The 18119-nt window shown below is 41.2% G+C and overlaps 1 protein-coding gene across 1 annotated transcript in view; it reads left to right on the top strand.

Moving 5' to 3' along the window:
- The first annotated feature begins 2228 nt into the window (after positions 1-2228).
- LOC131136967 (forkhead box protein J3-like) overlaps positions 2229-18119 on the top strand; it is a 37322-nt gene continuing 21431 nt past the window's right edge. The window contains exons 1-2 of the mRNA XM_058084352.2: positions 2229-2533; positions 11915-12421. Of these exons, the coding sequence (XP_057940335.2) occupies positions 12029-12421 (393 nt within the window). The 5' untranslated portion in view covers positions 2229-2533; positions 11915-12028. The remainder of the gene's footprint in view (positions 2534-11914; positions 12422-18119) is intronic.

Raw genomic sequence — 18119 nt, 5'->3', positions numbered from 1 at the left:
GGCCGAGTCTAGCGGAGGGCGCGCGGCTTTACGGCGTGAATCAGTGCGTGAAGCCTCTGGCGCGCGCTCCTCCTCCAAAACCGGTTCAGACCAGACTGTGGGCAAGCGATGCTTTGGCGACTACTGCCGCCGGAGACAGGAAATCAAAACATGAGCATCAGCGTTATGCGCATTCTCAGTCTTTCACATGTACGCTAGACAAATGACATAGTATAGTAGTAGTAGTCACGATTAAGCTTTAGTTAGGTTTACTACGGTAACTAAGGGAAGCCATAAAGGTCAAACGCGGCCAAAGACAGGTCATGGCGGTCAACAATCACTTTGGAGGAGGAAGCGTGGAGAGCCAAGCTAAACACATTTCTTCCTTCCACGAACAATTCCTGCTCCTGTTGCATCATCAAATCTGATGCAATCAATCATCATCAATAGTAAATATTAATCTTGTTAATGCTGCATGTAAATAGCAATAAACGTACAATCCCAAGACATTTTAGAAATCATTTTATTAAAGATTACATGATGTTAGATGGTGGATAGTGGGCAGAACACCTAAAAAGGCAAACGCTAGTCATTAATCATCCAACGTTGCATTTCAAAGACCATCCTTTGTGTTCAAACCGTTATAAAATTCCAGTTTGGACTACAGCGATCTCTAGCGGTCAATGTGCAAACAACTCCGGACTATGTTAAATTATGGAGTCAGGATTCAAGCCGCCTGTTCAAATGCACCTTTTACATGCTTTTGAAATCTTAACACCTTTATTACAAGAACACAATCACATCTTATTAGCAACTAGCAAATTACATTTTGTAAATACACAATCACAGTAGCTGATACCTGTTTCGAGTCCAAACACATGTTGACTGAGAACATTGACAACCACTATCAAGATCATAAGTCTTCACATACAGTATTATTGTGACAAAGATTTATTGTAACTTTACAGTGCTTTACAGTGCATAATAAACATAATTATCCATTGCATTTGTAGCTCCAGTCCAGAAGAGGGGGGTGTTGAATTGTGTTTGTCCATACAAGTCAAAGTCATAAGTCAAGTAGATGATTGTCTGATGCCTGCAGGTCAAAATAAGATGTCTAAACTGGCCATTAATGTGTAAATTATGGTCATTTGTGGGGTGTTTTTAAGAAATATGACGTTTTTTTCATCTGTCCTAAACATTGACATGCACTAGGCAGCAATGATATTTATTTATTTATTTATTTATTTATACCTTTATTTACCCAGGCAAGCAATTTAAGAACAAATTCTTATTTACAAATGCAGCCTGAACAAAGAGCAAAATATATGGTTCATGTCTCCACTGTCGTTGCTCTCTGCAGGGAACACATTTCCACTAATCCTTAATCCATTTTGTTTCACATCAAGGCCTCAAAGTATTTGATTTGAAATGATCTGGTTCCGGAGGACAAAAACAGCTGAGGTCAAAGGTCATATATGCAGTAATTGCTGCCTCAGTCTCAAGTCATTCATTCATTCATTTTCTACTGCTGTGTGTGGGTGCTGGAGCCTATCCCAGCTGTCTTTGGGCGTGATACACCCTGGACTGGTGGCCAGCCAATCACAGGGCACATATAGACAAACAACCATTCACACTCACATTCATACCTATGGACAATTTGGAGTCGCCAATTAACCTAGCATGTTTTTGGAATGTGGGAGGAAACCGGAGTACCCGGAGAAAACCCATGCATGCACAGGAAGAACATGCAAACTCCACACAGAGATGGCCGAGGGTGGAATTGAACTCCGGTATCCTAGCTTTGAGGTTTGTGCTAACCACTCCTCCATGCTGCCCATAACCTACTCATCTATGTTGTAAATGTCCACTTGATATGACTATTATAGTTGTAAACACACACTTCATGTTTGCAATAAAAAAGGAAGTCCAGCTCATGGTGACATCACAGTGATTCTCTGAAACATTTAAGTGTGTTTTTCACACCATTGTATGTACACGGTATACACACAATTATAGATCCAGATAATCTTTTCCCTTCCATTCGAGTCATGCACAGATGTGTTCTTGGGTGTATTCGATTTCCATTTTATATTTATACGTATCTAGTAGTAAATATTGTTATTATGTTATCCTTAATTAAACGGTCACAGATGTGTGAATCATCTCAGGTATATTGAGGACTAGTTACTTTCATCATTTTGGTGCATGAATCCATGTAGTCCGTGCCTCGGCTGGCGTCGCAAGTAGTTCCGGCGAATGAGCGGCGGAGCGAAGTCAGGAGAGTTGGTGGATCCTTCTGGTCTTGAGTGCAGACGAGTCAGACACGGACGGCGGGGCGAGTCCTCTGTCATGACATTCGGATGACCACAGCACACCGGCGGCCAGCAACACGTCTGCCGAGCAGAAAGCATGCAGACCCGGTGACAGCCATCAGACGCCAACTGAAGCTTTTGTCGTCGAGTCACGCTGGGAAGTGCAAGGACAGGCACACGTCTCGAGCTCTTGAACCGGCGTGCAAAAATCCAAACCCTGCTGGTGTTCATGTGGCAAGGTGAGTTTTCCGCTTTGACATGTCAGGTGACGAGAAATGATTGTTTCCGAGTGAAGTGTCGTATGCTAATATCCTGGGATTTTAACCAAATGCTATGTCACAATATGCATGCGTGACAGTCGGTCAGTATGGCGTTCTTGTAACAAAATGCGTGCCTGATAAAGTAAACTTCTATGATATTACAATAGTCGTGGTGCATTCTTGGTGTGTGGCAGAAAAGAGCATGGGAAGAGTGGAGAGTTGAAGCGAACACCAGACAGTTCCAAGTGTCCTGTGCATGCATGTGAACACAGACAAGATATGAGGATGCAAGGAGTCATCTTGCAAGTTTGCTTGGCATCACATTTGCAACACCTCCACCAAAAAGGTGTCTGAACCCGTTTTGAGTAATTCTAAAATACCATGTTCAAGTGATGATATTCATATTGATTTCACCTTATGAATCAGTGTCGTCAAGAACACGCCCACTGGGCCGTCCACAGAGGTGATTTTGTGCACACCGGCTCTGTGGACACATGTAGTCACCGTGATGGGTGGGCTTTGGACAAACTGTAGACCAATAGTATTGCTACAATTGCTTGATTAGCGAGGATGGCTACTTACAATAGCACAGTCATAAGTGGTACTTGAGAAAACGGCAGTGGTGTATATGTGTACACCTGTAGTAATTCCCAATTTTGGTAGCAATGTGCAGAGGATACTCATGGAACTGAGATACCACTCACAGTGTGCTAATAGTACTGCGTTCTTCTACAGTAGCTTTGTGAATCCTACTCTAATGAAATTGAATGATGATTAATGAATAGGCCACTAACAGCCAGCGAGTACTATAGTGTAGGATTAATTACTGGGTACTCGTGCAATAAGGTGTCTTAACTCGAGGGTCTTCCACAATAACATGGCAAAATACTTGAGGTACTACTTTGATTTGAGGACTATTAGACTCGGGTAATAGTGGGTAATAATGCCTACCCGGTACTCGTGTCATGGTATGGTACTAAGGATTATCCTTTAGTGGTGCATTCAGGTCTCATTCATACTTGTTATTGTGATATACATGTTAATGGTGCAGTAATGTTTGGTCACCTCATATTGTTGACATAATCATCTTGCAAAAAGGGGGCTATAGACAATGACAAACACTGTAAAAGAGTCATTACCGTTAATCATGTTGCACAGTGTGCATCACAGTTTCATTTCTGGAAAAAAAAACATGTACAAGATGGTGTGTGTGTGAATGTAGAAATGTTTTAAGAGAGCTCCACGCTCCTGATTTGGATGCGTCTCTAATTCTTATCAAGATGAGAGCTGTCTGAACAGATCTCTCTCATCATTATTTGCTCTGAGATTTACTTGCGCTCGTAAATGGTGTTGATTGAGGGTAATTTGGCTTTTTAATTGCTGAACAGCTGCCACGCTCGCTACTGATTGCCATTGTAGACTTTCTCAGTAGACCACTCTAAGACCCCTAAATGCCTCATTAAAACATTATGCAGAATCGCGTGAAACGTGAAGAGAAGGAACCCTCATAATGTTAGACTGATTTGTGTTTTATCATCGCAAAGGTCGTTGTAATTATCGTCAATGTCAGCAAAGGCAATACTCAGAGAGACCGAAATGACTCTTGGAAAGTTGAATTGGGAGCTATTTGTGGATACACTACATGTGTCTCGCTTTCTTTGATAGAAGATGAGCTCTGTCTGTCACGCCTGCCAAGATATGATCTTGTCACCTTAGTAGGGTTGGCCGATTTGGACCTTAGCCTGTATCACGATATTTTTGGGATGTATCACGATACGATGATATAAAACGATACAAGTCACATTTACTTATGGGTAAGAAAGTGGCTGACTGTTCTAATGGGATGTCAGACTGTGCACACAATGCTACTAAGTCTTCAACAACCTGTAATGCCTGTGCTTGCAATGAGGGAAGATGTAGTCACCCATGCAATTCCAACTTTATGGAAGATATTTTTATGACACACTTGTTGCTTTACGTAGACGCAGGGCAAATGGCGTCCCATCCTTACATTAAAGCCGTAAAACACCAAAAAACCTGGTGAAAATATACCGAGTCGCACACACACAAGCTAACCCTACCAGCTTCCATTCGCGCACTGGAAGTGGAGATTGAACCGTTCCCCCTGCAACCTGTGTTAAAGATTCCTACCTTAGAATTACATATTGTAATCCAGATACCTTCATACTTTGCTACGAACTTCCTTTAATTCGATAGTGTTTCTCACCTTCTTTATCAAAGTTCTGCCACTTGCAACTTTCTTTGGTGTCATGATGGGTTATTTGCAGCCGCATTAAAAAAAAAAAAGCACATAGAACTCTAAGAAGGATGAAGTGGGCTTGAACGCCTCATCAGCGCAGGGTGCTTGTGTTCTATGAACAAATAAACCACACACACACACACACACACACACAATAAAGACTACTATTCTTCCGAGTGTGTGCATCATATATTAGAAATATGTCAACTGGATAGCATACTTAGTAAGAATATCCTTTTCGCATACACCTACACACTCACTTGAGCTGCCTGATACTGTTTTCTATGCTGTCCTTGTAAACAACATTTCCTTTTAACTAGCAAAAGTGCTTAGCATCATCTATCAAGTATGATGAGGCTCCAATTGCTCTCACTATTCTGCCAATAATGGTTCGTTCACGTGAATACTGCTGGGTTATCAGGTCATTTTAATCACAAAGCACAATGCGGCACAATAGCAAGAGAAGGATGGTGTGGGGTAGTGAGGATGGAATGCAAGCAGTGTACAGGTTGTCAATCAGAGCTCTGCTGTAAGCGACAATGGAGGGGAGGTGGAGTCAACTGGAGGCTATGCTAACTTTGTGTTGTATCAACATACAGAACAGCTAATGTACCGTGTGTAGTACCAGTCACATTCCAACATGTAAGACTGTGACAATGAACTCATGTACTTGTTCACTAGTCTCTTCACATAGGAGTAAGTATTCAAAAATGATTTTTATTTTTAAAACAGTAATGCATATCCTGTTCATGTGTTGGAGAGTGTCTTATGATGCAGAATAGACAAAGAGACTGACTCCCTATTAACCTGCATGCAGAATATCATATAGCATCGATAGCATAGCATTTTTCTTGCAGAATATCAGCGAAACCTTCGAGCACCGACGTGCACTGTCCGTGGTTGAAATGGATGAACACAAACGCTTCCCGCCACTTCTTCTTTGCTTCTTCTTGTTTTTCCGATCAATGGGCTGGTCGATCACCAGAAGTAAGCAAGGAAATTTGGCACCCAATTCTTGTCTTTAAAAAAAAATCATACAAGACGTACATTGTATAATCATTCTTCCCTAGAATAAAGAACTGTTCAAATTCGGGAATAGAGTTGTCCAATGATAAGAAAACGACTTATACCGGAATAAATGATATAAACGGTAGCAAGCCGAGTTGCTCTCTGCGGCGGACTTTGCTACATAAGATGAATGAAATGGTGTCATCGTTAAAACTTGGCACAAACTCCAAACGGCTTTAAAAACCTGCTGAAAACGATGGACTGGCAATGTCTAGCGAAGTTGGCAGCTAACTTATCACAATTATTTAGCCACAAATATACAAGGAAGTTGGACAGCTGCTAAGCCAGATACAGTTGACACTTTGGTATTCCTGGCACAAAATTAGCACATGCTTATGTCTTCTAAAAATGTTTACCTAAAAATACTCCTCTTTAGTCCATATCGCCCAGTCCTAATGCCAACATAACTGTTGTAAGTGTTCATTTACCGTAATTTTCTTTAAAGTCTCGGAAAGCACACACCATTTTAATTCCAAAGCAGCTAAAGCTTCTGTCTTGTCAAAATCCTCTTTCAATCTCTTTGGAAAGCATTGCCATGTTTTTTTTTTTTCCCAGAGAAGTGTGTCAAAGACGAGATCGACGATGATCGCCTTTAAAAGGCTGGTTCAGACTGAACTCGGCAGCCAAAACAAGGCAGCGCGGTGCAACGCTTTCATCACGAGCCTGATGTAAAGCCTCTCTAGTATCTTACACAAGTTGAATCGTTCCTCCCCACTGATGCTTATGTTTTTAATAAATAGCGATTGTTAGACATTTTGCATGTAAAACAACGTAATTATAAACCACTACGAAAAAGCTGTTGCGAATGACAAAAATGTAAATGACTCTCCATTCTAAATCTCAACAAAAGCTACGCCTCCGAGCCAGGGGCCTCGAGGTTTTGGATGCTTGCTTCCATTATTAATGGTATTCGCAAGCCAAACTTTTTAGGTTGTTGCAGATGAGCGCTTTAATCTATTTTTGCTGTAAATTAATGAATTTTTAAAGAGGACTAGTCCTTGTTGAATAGGGCTGGGTGTGGGAATGTAGTCGGAGCTGTGGTGACGCAGTGCTATAGCCCCCTTCGCTGTGCTGCACCATTTCACAAACAGCATCCCCATCTCACTCCTGGGACCTTCTGTTGGGGGAGTTTACAGAAATGCTGCATTCCTATGTTTTATTTATGGCAAAATATGCCTTTTTAACTTTTCAGTTTTTGTCAAAAACTCAAATTGTGCTAGATCCCTCCTCCAGTCTTCTGTAGTAATCTTCTGGATTGCTACCCCTTCTTCACCTCAGCAGATGTTTTCAGGTGCTCTACTCTTTGTGAGCTTTTAGTGAGTTAAATGATTTATTCCTGGGTTTATTCCAGGGCTTCAGAGGTTTAGTTTCGTCTCCTTCTTTCAATCTTGTTTTTGTTCAGACGTGGGAAAAATAGGTAAGATTGTTTGTTACTTCTTCCAAAAGTGAAAGCTTACAATGAGATGTGTTCCTTTCACCAATGTTGCTGGTTGGTTAGTATGTTCGTTAGTTTGTGTAATTCATGAATAAATGGTACATTTGCATACATAGCAAGAAGCCACACATCTGAATAAAAAATTTGGATAGAAGAATTTATTTTCTCGCACTGCTGTTTGCTCTCAGGAGACCAGACCCAGAATGCAAATGGTACAGTCTCCTTAATTCAATCACTACCACACTATCCTGTACTCTACGTCAACTTTAACTTGGTGGGACTGCATGTAGCAAGAAAGAATTCATGGGAATTGCATTTTGACGAAGAGTTGTATGAAGGTGAGGATACATGTTTTTTGCCCTAATTTAATGGTAATGGTTTAATTTCATTTGAACATGCATCCGATTCCAATTGAGTGCATCCCATAATCAGTTCACAGTTCCACATGTCCAAAAGGAGTAGGAAGAAGCAAAGCTTATTGAATCCTACCCCTCCATCTGGTACTTTTACAATCAGTAACTTACATTTGTTCACTTCCTGCTTTCCATAATACAGTTTAAGGTTTTTTTTTGTTTTTGTTTTTTTTTTTAAATAATGCACCTCGTACCGAAGTAGGAGGTGATATGACCATCCAATGACATAATGTGTACCATAGTAAGTGTCAATATAGTGATATATATAGCACATCATGACTGGTTCAAGACTCTTCATCCTTGTATTTAGCAAACATCAACTGCTTGTATTGTTTCTTGAATTGGCTCATCGTTGTGCATTGTTTGAGGTCCTTACTCAATCCATTCCATAGTTTGATTCCACATACTGAAATGCTATGGCTTTTTAACATAGTCCTAGCATAGAAGTGTTTCAAATTTTAACTTTATCCAAGCCACCCGATTTTGTAAGGTCTGATTTTTTTCTTGCAGGCATTTTTGTAATGCAAATGTATAATGTTTTTGAACACACATTGTTTTGAGAAGCCAAACTCTTTACTTAGCTGCCTCCAGCAACGAGCTTCAAAATCGTAACCATGCCTTGAAGTACTATGACTGAAACATCCCATCAGTGGCCTTCTTTTAGAATTTGCTGACAGGAGCGGATGATAATTACTCAACCCTCAGCATCATTTAGCGATGAGTGAGCCGCCACCGTAAGGGCATGTGATTTGCCTTGATACAAGTTAAAGAACCTTTTCAGGCTTTTGTGTTTTGGCACTGAAGCAGAAAGTAATTAAGATGTTCAATACTGCTTTTTGGACCTTTTTCCTCTGCTTCTTTTGACACATTAGCTCAGACCCCCCCCTTCCTTCCCAGAAACTCTTTTTTGCTCCACACTCTCTTTGTGGCTATTTTGTCATTTCTTCATTTTCCTCTGAAAATATTTTGATGCCTCCTTCCTTTTGCTCACCCCCATCCACTCCTCTCACCCCGACCCCCTCTCTTCGCTCCATTCAAAGTTGTCTCTATTAAAATGCAGAAGTGTAAAGCCTCTCAGTCTAAAAGCCTGCTAGCAGCGGGGGACTGTTAGCTGTTAGTGATGCATGCGGCTGAGTGAGTGCATCACAACTACAAAGTCTAATGGGTGAATACATTCAATCACTCACAGACTTCTCCACTCTTTTTTTTGAAAGAGACAATGTTTAGAGTGAGGAAAGCTTCTGCTTCAGCGTGGAGGCCAATTTATTTACGGTACAAAGTGTAAAAATATTTTTTGTTTTGCTTAGAAAAGCCCAAATCCTTCTGCACACCCTCTGATCGTTTATGCTTGTAATTATTCACAAGAATGACCAACTAATGACTCACACCTGACAAACGGCTAAAGCTAACTGCAGTACATAACACTGATGTCAACCATTTGCCCCGTAACGGCTACCATACTTGAACCCTGCAACCTAGCTTTGAAGCTAACTTTACCAATGAGAATACGCTTTACTTTCTCTATTTCTGCAAAAATAAGTAATTGTTTAAGATAAGTATGCACGCAGCGCCATTGATGCCAGTCATATAGTGTAACAGGATGCCAAAGGACTTGATGTTTTGGTTTGTCTGCTTCCAAAGAAAATAACCCTTAGATCTTCACATACTGTAAAAAAAAAAAAAAAAATACAACGAAAGAGTGTAGTCTAAGCAAAGGTACACTGTATGTTGATGTCTGTGCACTGATCATTTTACTCCCCAGAGCCCAGAAGGCCGATGTGAAATACTACAGGTATTGGAAAAAAGGGCACCGCCATTAAGTCAGTCTAGTCAGTGTGGGACCAGTTGACTAGGTAATTGGTTACGTTTCCCTCAACCAGCAGGGCTCCTCTCCCAAGAAGTCTAGTCATGCCCCCCCCCCCCCCCCCCTTTTATTACCCATCATCCCTGCCTTTCTGTGTGCAGCCGCGCTGTGCTGCCATGCAACCGGTCCATGCACCCAGCAAACTTCCCAATAACAACTGTGGCAGCACAGCGGGTTGTAGCTTGAATTGCAGCTTGAGCCTCCTTTTAATGAGGAGAAAATGAGTATACTTGTTGTTCTATGTGGCCACCACACCCCCACATCTCCACCCACACGCCATTACCGCTGCTAGCAATGCTACCTTTCCTTCAGCGATAAAAAGGTTCAGCAATTAGGATGACTTCCTGGGATGATACTATCTCGAGCTGGACCTTGAGGACAAGCTGGGGGGTGTTGTGCAGGTGGCCTCATTGGGTATTTCTGATGCTTCCGCTTTCCTTCCCATCATCCCACTGCCTGGCTGATTTTTGATCTCACTGATGAATTAGCTGCCAAATATATTTTTTTCTTTCTTTTTTAGCTCGTAATTAAAAAGATTTTTGCTGGAGCAAAGTATTTCTCGTATTCTTCCTCCTGGTATACTGGCTCTCCAGGGGGATTGATTGAAAGAGAGACAGAGGGATGGTGTATTTTCCCTCGGCGAGCTTATCTAAGTTCTCCAACCTTGATCATATACAGTGAGTATGAATGGAAAACGTGTGGGCCAATGGGCTCTTTGTTGTGTGGAAGGACATGCCAAGGTTACTGCGTGGGATGCTGGTGAAGGTTGAGGCACACTTTTTGGTATCCTGAGGAGATATCTATTTAGTCACATTAATGGGAACATTGTATACGCTAACCCGCTTTCATTTGGTAGGCAAGTTGTGTTTCTACAAAATGGATTAAATGTCATACTTTACTTTTTGTTAGTGGTAGTTTCTCTTTTCCTATACAAAAACATAGACTTGTGTAACAGCACCCATTAGATCAACAAATACAAAAAGCGGTAGTGAATTAATGAATGAATGAATATATATATATATATATATATATATAACAAATACACTGCCGTATATATCAGGCTTTTTAGTGATTGGTGATCATAAAAAAATTGTAATCAGTGCACTCCTAATATGTATGGATTGGCCGAGCTCTGAAATCTGTGCCTGCATTGTGCATGCTTCGTTTAAATGGGAGCAACGTCCACTTGGAGACCTGTTGTTGCTGTTGTTTATTTGAAAATGATCATCTGGGATAGACTCCAGCCTCCCTTTGATCATGAACAGGGCAAGCGGATGGGTCCTCCAAAAGTACCAATCCTCCAAACTGTTTTGCTGATTGAGAATGGGCCCTGGATGCAACAACATGTCAGTAATGAGTAACATTTATACTATTGTCAGTCAGGTGGTGAAAATTCTACAGATTGTCACTTTTTTTTTTTTTTTTTTTACATACGAGACTTTCTAAAAATAGCCTCATAATGTGTTCCTACCTAAGGGGGATCCCTTGGCTCGGTTTATTGGTGGATTATGGTAGTGATATTGGGTGTAGATTTGACACGAGAATTAGGCACATAAAGTGAATGTAGAATATGGTGAAGTTCCAAAGGAGGTGAAGGACACAAGCTCTACCGCTCCTCCAGAGGGTTGGAATTCCTCCTGAGTGCTTTCTGTCCCCCTCCCTCTTCATTTGGCAGGCACTTGTGAAAACAATTCCCCAGCTTTTAGTCATTGTGCAGATCCAATTGCCATTTCCACTTTGGAGGGAACGAGAGTGAGAGGCAATCCAGATCGACAGAACACACACAGAGACAGAGACGAGAGTTTAAATCAGGTTGGACAGATGCCGAGGCCAGTTGAGCGCTGGCACAATATTAATATCGCATGAAGCCTGGCTGGCTGACTGGGGGAGCGAGCTCACCATCTTGTGTGGTTCGTCTGCCCGTGTGATGCGGCAGCAGCCTTTCCAAGAGGCTCGCTAAACTTCTGTGAACATGTACAAGGGAAGGAATCTACGTTTCACTTGGGTGACTGGTCCAGAGGAAGACTGAGTGAGACGCTCAACAACCCCCAGTATGTCTTAACTGCTGTTTTACCAGGATTAAAATGTAACCATCTCCATCACCCACCAAGGAGGTTGTGTTTTGTTTCTGAACTAGCATTTCATTGGTTTACATGACAATTTATCAAAGTATGGAGGACATTTTCCTCAGGAAAATAGGAATACTTTTGTTTGTGTACATTTGCATGCCATGAAGGTGTACAATTTTCTGATGAAAATTACAATAGTTTCTAAGTAAGATTCTCTTATAACGAAACATCTTTTATATTCGGTCATGCAGATGTGATCCAAGGTTCCTGCAGCCTTTCACTGAGCCCATAAGGAGAGCGTCCATAAAGCTTCGTCTCTTAAGCCCCTCACCTTTTCCTTCAACCTCTCAACTCCCCGAAACACCATGACCTCTGAGCTGGAAAGTAGTTTGACCTCAATGGACTGGCTTCCACAACTGGGCATGAGGGCGACCATCCAGAAGACTGACCGAGACATGGGAGGACTTCACCATGGCCACTATCATGGACAACACCACCACCATCACCACCACCACCATCACAGTCACCATCATCACGGATATCATGGGCCTGGAAAGAAAAGCATCCACCTGGACCCAGGAACGTTGGACCAGGAGGAAAGTAGTCAAAACAGAGACGGCAAGCCACCGTACAGCTACGCAAGCCTCATCACCTTTGCCATCAATGGTTCTCCTCGCAAACGTATGACACTCAGTGAGATCTACCAGTGGATCTGTGACAACTTCCCCTACTACAGAGAAGCAGGCAGCGGCTGGAAGGTAAGCGCCGATGAAACATAATTTACCTTTGTTCGTTTTGTTATGATTGACCCTAATTGTATGGGATTTCTCAAGTTCAGAAGTGGTTGTCAATTAGCTAACCATAGCAATGAGCTATAATATAGAAGGTGGTTAGCTAATTAGGTTGCTAATTAACATCAATTCTGCAAGGTTCTTGTCACGGGAGAAAGAAACAAGCCTCACCATGAAAACTTTGGAGGTCATTAAGGCTGACAATAAGTCGGAATCTGTGCTGTCACAGAGTCGTAGACATGGTGGAGCAGGTCCTGCAGTTTTGGAGCAATTAGCTCTTGAGAAGGTGAACAAAAGGAAGAGGATGACACCAATTATTTCATGCTTAAATTTCCTATCACGCATGCTGGTGCATTTTATTTTTTAAAAAGTTGAAGCTAATCAGGTCTTTGCTGTATACCCTACAAAATGTCTAGACACAGTGCAGTTGGATTGAACTAGTATTGTAGAGCTGAACAATGGAATAAATTAGGAGTTTGACTGACAAACCCTTTTGACGGGTTGAAATATGATCAAACGCGACATTTTAGTGCACTAGGATCTACTGTTTTGTTCAGCCATTTGTAAATGTAGGAAAAAAGATAAAGGAGATGCTCTTGGATATGCCTTGCAAATTCCTTATTATTGCTAGCCAAGTATCAACTAATGCAGTGATTCCCAAAGTGTGGGCCGCGGCCCCCTGGTGGGCCGTGGTGGTACTGCAGGTGGGCCACGAGAGGTCGTTAAAAATATGATTCATTTTTGCAAATATTATTTCTATTGTCAAATATTTATTGCATGATTAAAAACAAATATTTATAGGCCCAATTAATAACCTATTGAGTGTTATTGACCTGTTACAATATTTTAGGAACCTTATATAGTTAGTATATAGCATCTTGGATGCAGTTATGTATTAGAATAATAAGTATGTGAATTAATTAGGTTAAAGCTTTGGGCTTCCTTTATCCCCCTGCTTTCATTTCAATCCTGAATCTTTATTCAGGATTATTATAATATAATAATAATAATAACTAATAATAATAATAACTAATAATAATAACTAATAAGTTAAGTGCTCCGAGAATGCAGCATTTCGTCTATGTCCTGTTTATAGGACAAAGGTGGGCCGCAGGCATTTTTTTAGATTTTCAAGTGGGCCCTGAGTTGGTAAAGTTTTGGAACCCCTGAACTAATGTATACATTTAATTCCTTTTCCTTCTCTGCCTATTAGTACCCTTATTTTTACACTTTGACTAACTGTTCCCAGTCTATAATGTTCAGTATGCTCTTCCCTGAGTGTCGACAAAAGTGGTGACAAAAAAGGGTGGAATGGGCAGCCCTTCTTACCTTCATAGCAGGACTCACTCAATTAGTGTGCTATTCAGCAGGAGAGGATCGGGTTTTATTGAGACCTTCCAGGCTGTCTGTCAGCACAGCTTATGACTTCCCCTTTCTCCAATTGTATTTGGGTGCCAGAATGTTTTTTCGATCCCGTAATTACACCTCTACTGATTTGCGTGTGCAGCTGCATTCTAGTAGCATCATTAAAGCCGCACACTCGTGGCGGATTTATTTTCACACGCTTTGGCATTCGTCCGTGAGATTGGTGCTGGGGCTTTAAAGCAAGAAGAGGGGAGGGGGCTTTTCATTGAGGTCATTACCATATAAATAATGCACACTGTGTTTTTATGTCAGCAAGGCACTAATAGAATGTGCTGCTTAGAGTAGATTTAGAGATTTGTAGAGTCCACTGTATTAATATGGTCCTTTCTTTGGTTTCAATGGAGTTATGCATATTGCACATGCAGGATATACATACACTTTGTTAGGGTTTCTATTCTGTTCATGGTATTCATTTCATAGTCGTCATTTGAGCAGAATTTGGGTTACAACATGTCAGAATTCTTCAATTGCTTTGTTGCGCTAAAATGATGAGACAAATTTTCCGTTATGTAATTATTGTGGAAATGTATATCTGCCGTAACTACCTTCGCCATGGTCGGACTGTCCCAAATTTTTAATGGTCGGTAGGGGCATCAGGGAATTATTATTATTATTATTATTCATTAATTCATTCATTGATTTATTTTCTACTGCTGTTCCTCACGAGGGTCACGGGGGGGGGGTCATTGGGCCTATCCCAGCTGTCTTCGGGCGAGAGGCGGGGTACACCCTGGACTGGTCGCCAGCTAGTCATAGGGTATAGACACACAACCATTCACACTCACTTTCATACCTATGGACAATTTGGAGTCGCCAATTAACATTATTATTATTATTATTATTATTATTATTATTTCACAGCTCCCTGAGACATGATCCGATCATCCTGAAATTTTTTATGGTGGGTTAGGTCACCCTCCAATCTGTGACGGGGCCTCTACATTGACACCATAGTGCCACCAACTGGTAGAAATGTATAACTGCTCTAACCAAATTCTACGTGGTCCAATCGTCCCAAAATATTTATGGTGGGTTTGGTGACCCCTCCCAGTCTGGGACTGTGTGTATACATTGACTCAGATGGCGCCCCCTGCTGGATAAGTATTATGCATGTTCAACAGTTGGACTTATTTCATACCAGCTATGACCATCACTGGGTAGGTTACGTAAGCATGGTTCATTCCAGTTCAGGTGATTGCTGTTAGCTGTACACGGTGAGACGCCAACACAGACACGCGCACACATGAGATTGTCTGATTGGCATGTTGGCCAGACATCTGTAGCTCACACATGTAGAAAGGCATGCACACTTTTTTATTTGCTGTTATCCCCGCCAAAACACACACACACACATATTTCGTATATCCAAGGATACGTGATGTTCACCCTCTCTGTCATCGTCTTCCATGCACTTACATACATACTCATGATTGTGCGACTCCCACCCAGGTAAGCAGAGTATACGTGTGCAGTCTGCAGATTACACACTGAGAGCTCAGCAGGAGAGGAGACGATTGGGGGTGGGGGGGCGGTGGGGAAGAGACAGTGAGCAGAGAAGACTTTTACTACCCAACACACGCGCTCCGTCTGCTCTGTATGATAATGTGAGAGTGCAGGAAAGGCAGGGTTGAAACCAGGATAACAGTCTCACCACATACATACACATTGTTAAAAAAAGGCTTGTCTGCACACATGTACTCTAAAATGCATTTAATAGTCATTGTTGTTTGATGTTGGGGGGGGGGGTATAGGTCCCCCTGCTGTGGTTAACAAATTAATAAGAAATGTACTTTTACACTTGTTCTGTTTGGTTTATTGTAATCAATCTCTAATTTGGTTGTTTTGGTCTAGTGGGAACATACGTATCTGTAGTTATTGAACTTTTTAACATTTTTCCCATCATTCCCAATCCTGATGTGAAACATGAACACATTTCTTTCCCTTTTCTGTGCATTCCTGAGAGAAAGAACAATTTAGTGTTTGTTTGGACATTTCAAATAGTCATTGCTCTGTATTAACAAATATTAAGTATAATATTATAATACTATACATTGTATATACTATATATATAGTATAATACTATAATATTAAGTATATTTGATAATAATATTATCAACTATTAAGGTTGACCTGCAAGTTATACAGTGGCATTGTTTCCTGTCAGTATCAACCAGAACCCATAATAAAACCCAGCACATACCAAAGTGCTATACACCTACATTCCAAGTCTATGTCATGCAGGTACTGTCTGCCGGCCAGATGTTGAGTGTGTGGATGTACCCTTCATGTAGGCTAGTGTTAATGGACCACCATTGTTTTGTTGATAAAGTGCATTTTAAGTAACCATGGCAACCTTGATTGCAAAACAGTTGCCATTAATTGTTTTTTGCAATTTTTGACACTGTGCACCAATAATATATGACGGTCTTCAGCCATAAATCAGTGCTTATGGGTTGGTGACTAGTTTGAAGTGGCTGTGCTCGGGATCAGAACACTCAGGAGCTGAACAGGACCTTGGAGAAAAAAAAGTGTTTGTCTGCATTTTACATTTTGTATTCATAAGTATGTGAATTTCCATTTCAAAGCATGAATCATGGGCATAGGTTTTCTATCTGGAGATATGCAGTAATATGTGTGGGCTCAGCCGAGTTTGAGTTAAAGGTGAAGCGTGAAAGAATCCTATCATCGGTTTCTTCTGCACGTGATGACATTTCTTAATGAAGCAATACGATGCTCCTTTGCTCCCCCACTCCACTAAATATAAAACTGTGGATGCCCTTTGATGGGCAAATAGAGATTATCACCCAAGAGTCACAAACACACTCACACACGCAGACATAGACGTCTGCACATAGCGTGCACACATACGTGCAGCTCGTAATTATATTTGGATATGAAACACTGTTAGAGCTTTTAATTACTCACTAATCATTATGAGCAGTCTCAGAATTAAATTCTTAATTAAAACAGAAGAATTTCCTCTTGCTATCTCCTCAAGGATTTGGCACCCGTCCAGCTCGGCATCCCCCTCCTAAAGAGACCAGGCCTGTAACTCGCTCCATATGAGTGATAATAATCGGCCGTAGCCGGGTCTTTGCCAGCACTTAGGAATGCTACAATTATACTGCAGCGTATTAGCCGGTCGCCCCTGCCTGACCTTTGGCTGGTCCGTATTTGCAACAGTGGTGTTTTAACTTTTAGCGAGCACTCACCAAACGTTGTTAATGTTATAAGGGGTGACCTGCATTGGCAGCATGTTTGAGTCCTCTGAGGATATGCGCTGTATCAGATTGTGCTCATCATTGTGCTCGTCTATCACGCCACACAATCTTGATCCACACGTTTTTAATGCAAGTAATACTCCAATGTATTTTGCAAACTTTGGCGTTATCAGGTAATAACTTCCTGCTGCCAAATTTGAGGCCTGGAGGCGTGATTGTGACTGGCATTGTCAGTTGATTAGGTTTTTAGAGCTTTTTACAGCTTTTAAAAAGTGTGCTGGATTTTGTCTATTTGTTGCCAAAACCTGTGGAATTTTGAAAAGTTTGGAAACTGTCATTTCTGTCTTTCTGTCTTCAAATTGTCATTTCAGGGAGTAGCTATTACTATCATTAAGTCTGTTGTAGTCTCTTTAAGTTCCTTAAAGGAGGTACATCTTTGACTATCACTTGCACCATACGGTTGCACTGCCTTAGCATTTCTCTGTACTTGCAACAAGCAAGAGGCACTAAACCAGGGGTCAGCAACCTGCGGCTCCAGAGCCGCATGTGGCTCTTCAGCCTCTTTATTGTGGCTCCCTTTGCGATGCTTGAATATTTTTAACACCCGAGTGGGGAAAATGCACGTCTTTTGTAATGAGTTTTAAAAAATCCAACTTTGTCTGAGACCATGAATGCATCCTGAGTGAGTTCTGACTGCTATCCAGTTCAGTACATGAAGAAAAACAAGTAATACTTACCTACAAATCTAAAAAATAAATTCGAGATAATTTAAAAACAGCGGCATGGGAACTTGTTTTTACGTTTACAGTAGTTTACACATACATTTATGTAAGTTTATCTCCAAAACTAGCAAGAGTACTCCAACTCGTCTTTTCTTATCTGAACTACTTTGATACCCCCAAATTCCCTCCAATGTTGTTTTAAACATACTATATGTTTTGCGGCTCCAGGCTATTTTTCTTCAGTGGGCATTGGGTAAAATGGCTCTTTTCATAGTAAAGGTTGCCGACCCCTGCACT

Source organism: Doryrhamphus excisus, linkage group LG17 (assembly GCF_037039965.1).
Source record: "Doryrhamphus excisus strain RoL-2023G ecotype Guam linkage group LG17, RoL_Dexc_Guam_v1.1, whole genome shotgun sequence".
NCBI lineage: Eukaryota > Metazoa > Chordata > Actinopteri > Syngnathiformes > Syngnathidae > Doryrhamphus > Doryrhamphus excisus.
Note: the sequence above shows the minus strand (reverse complement) of the source record. Positions and strands in the feature narration are given on the sequence as shown.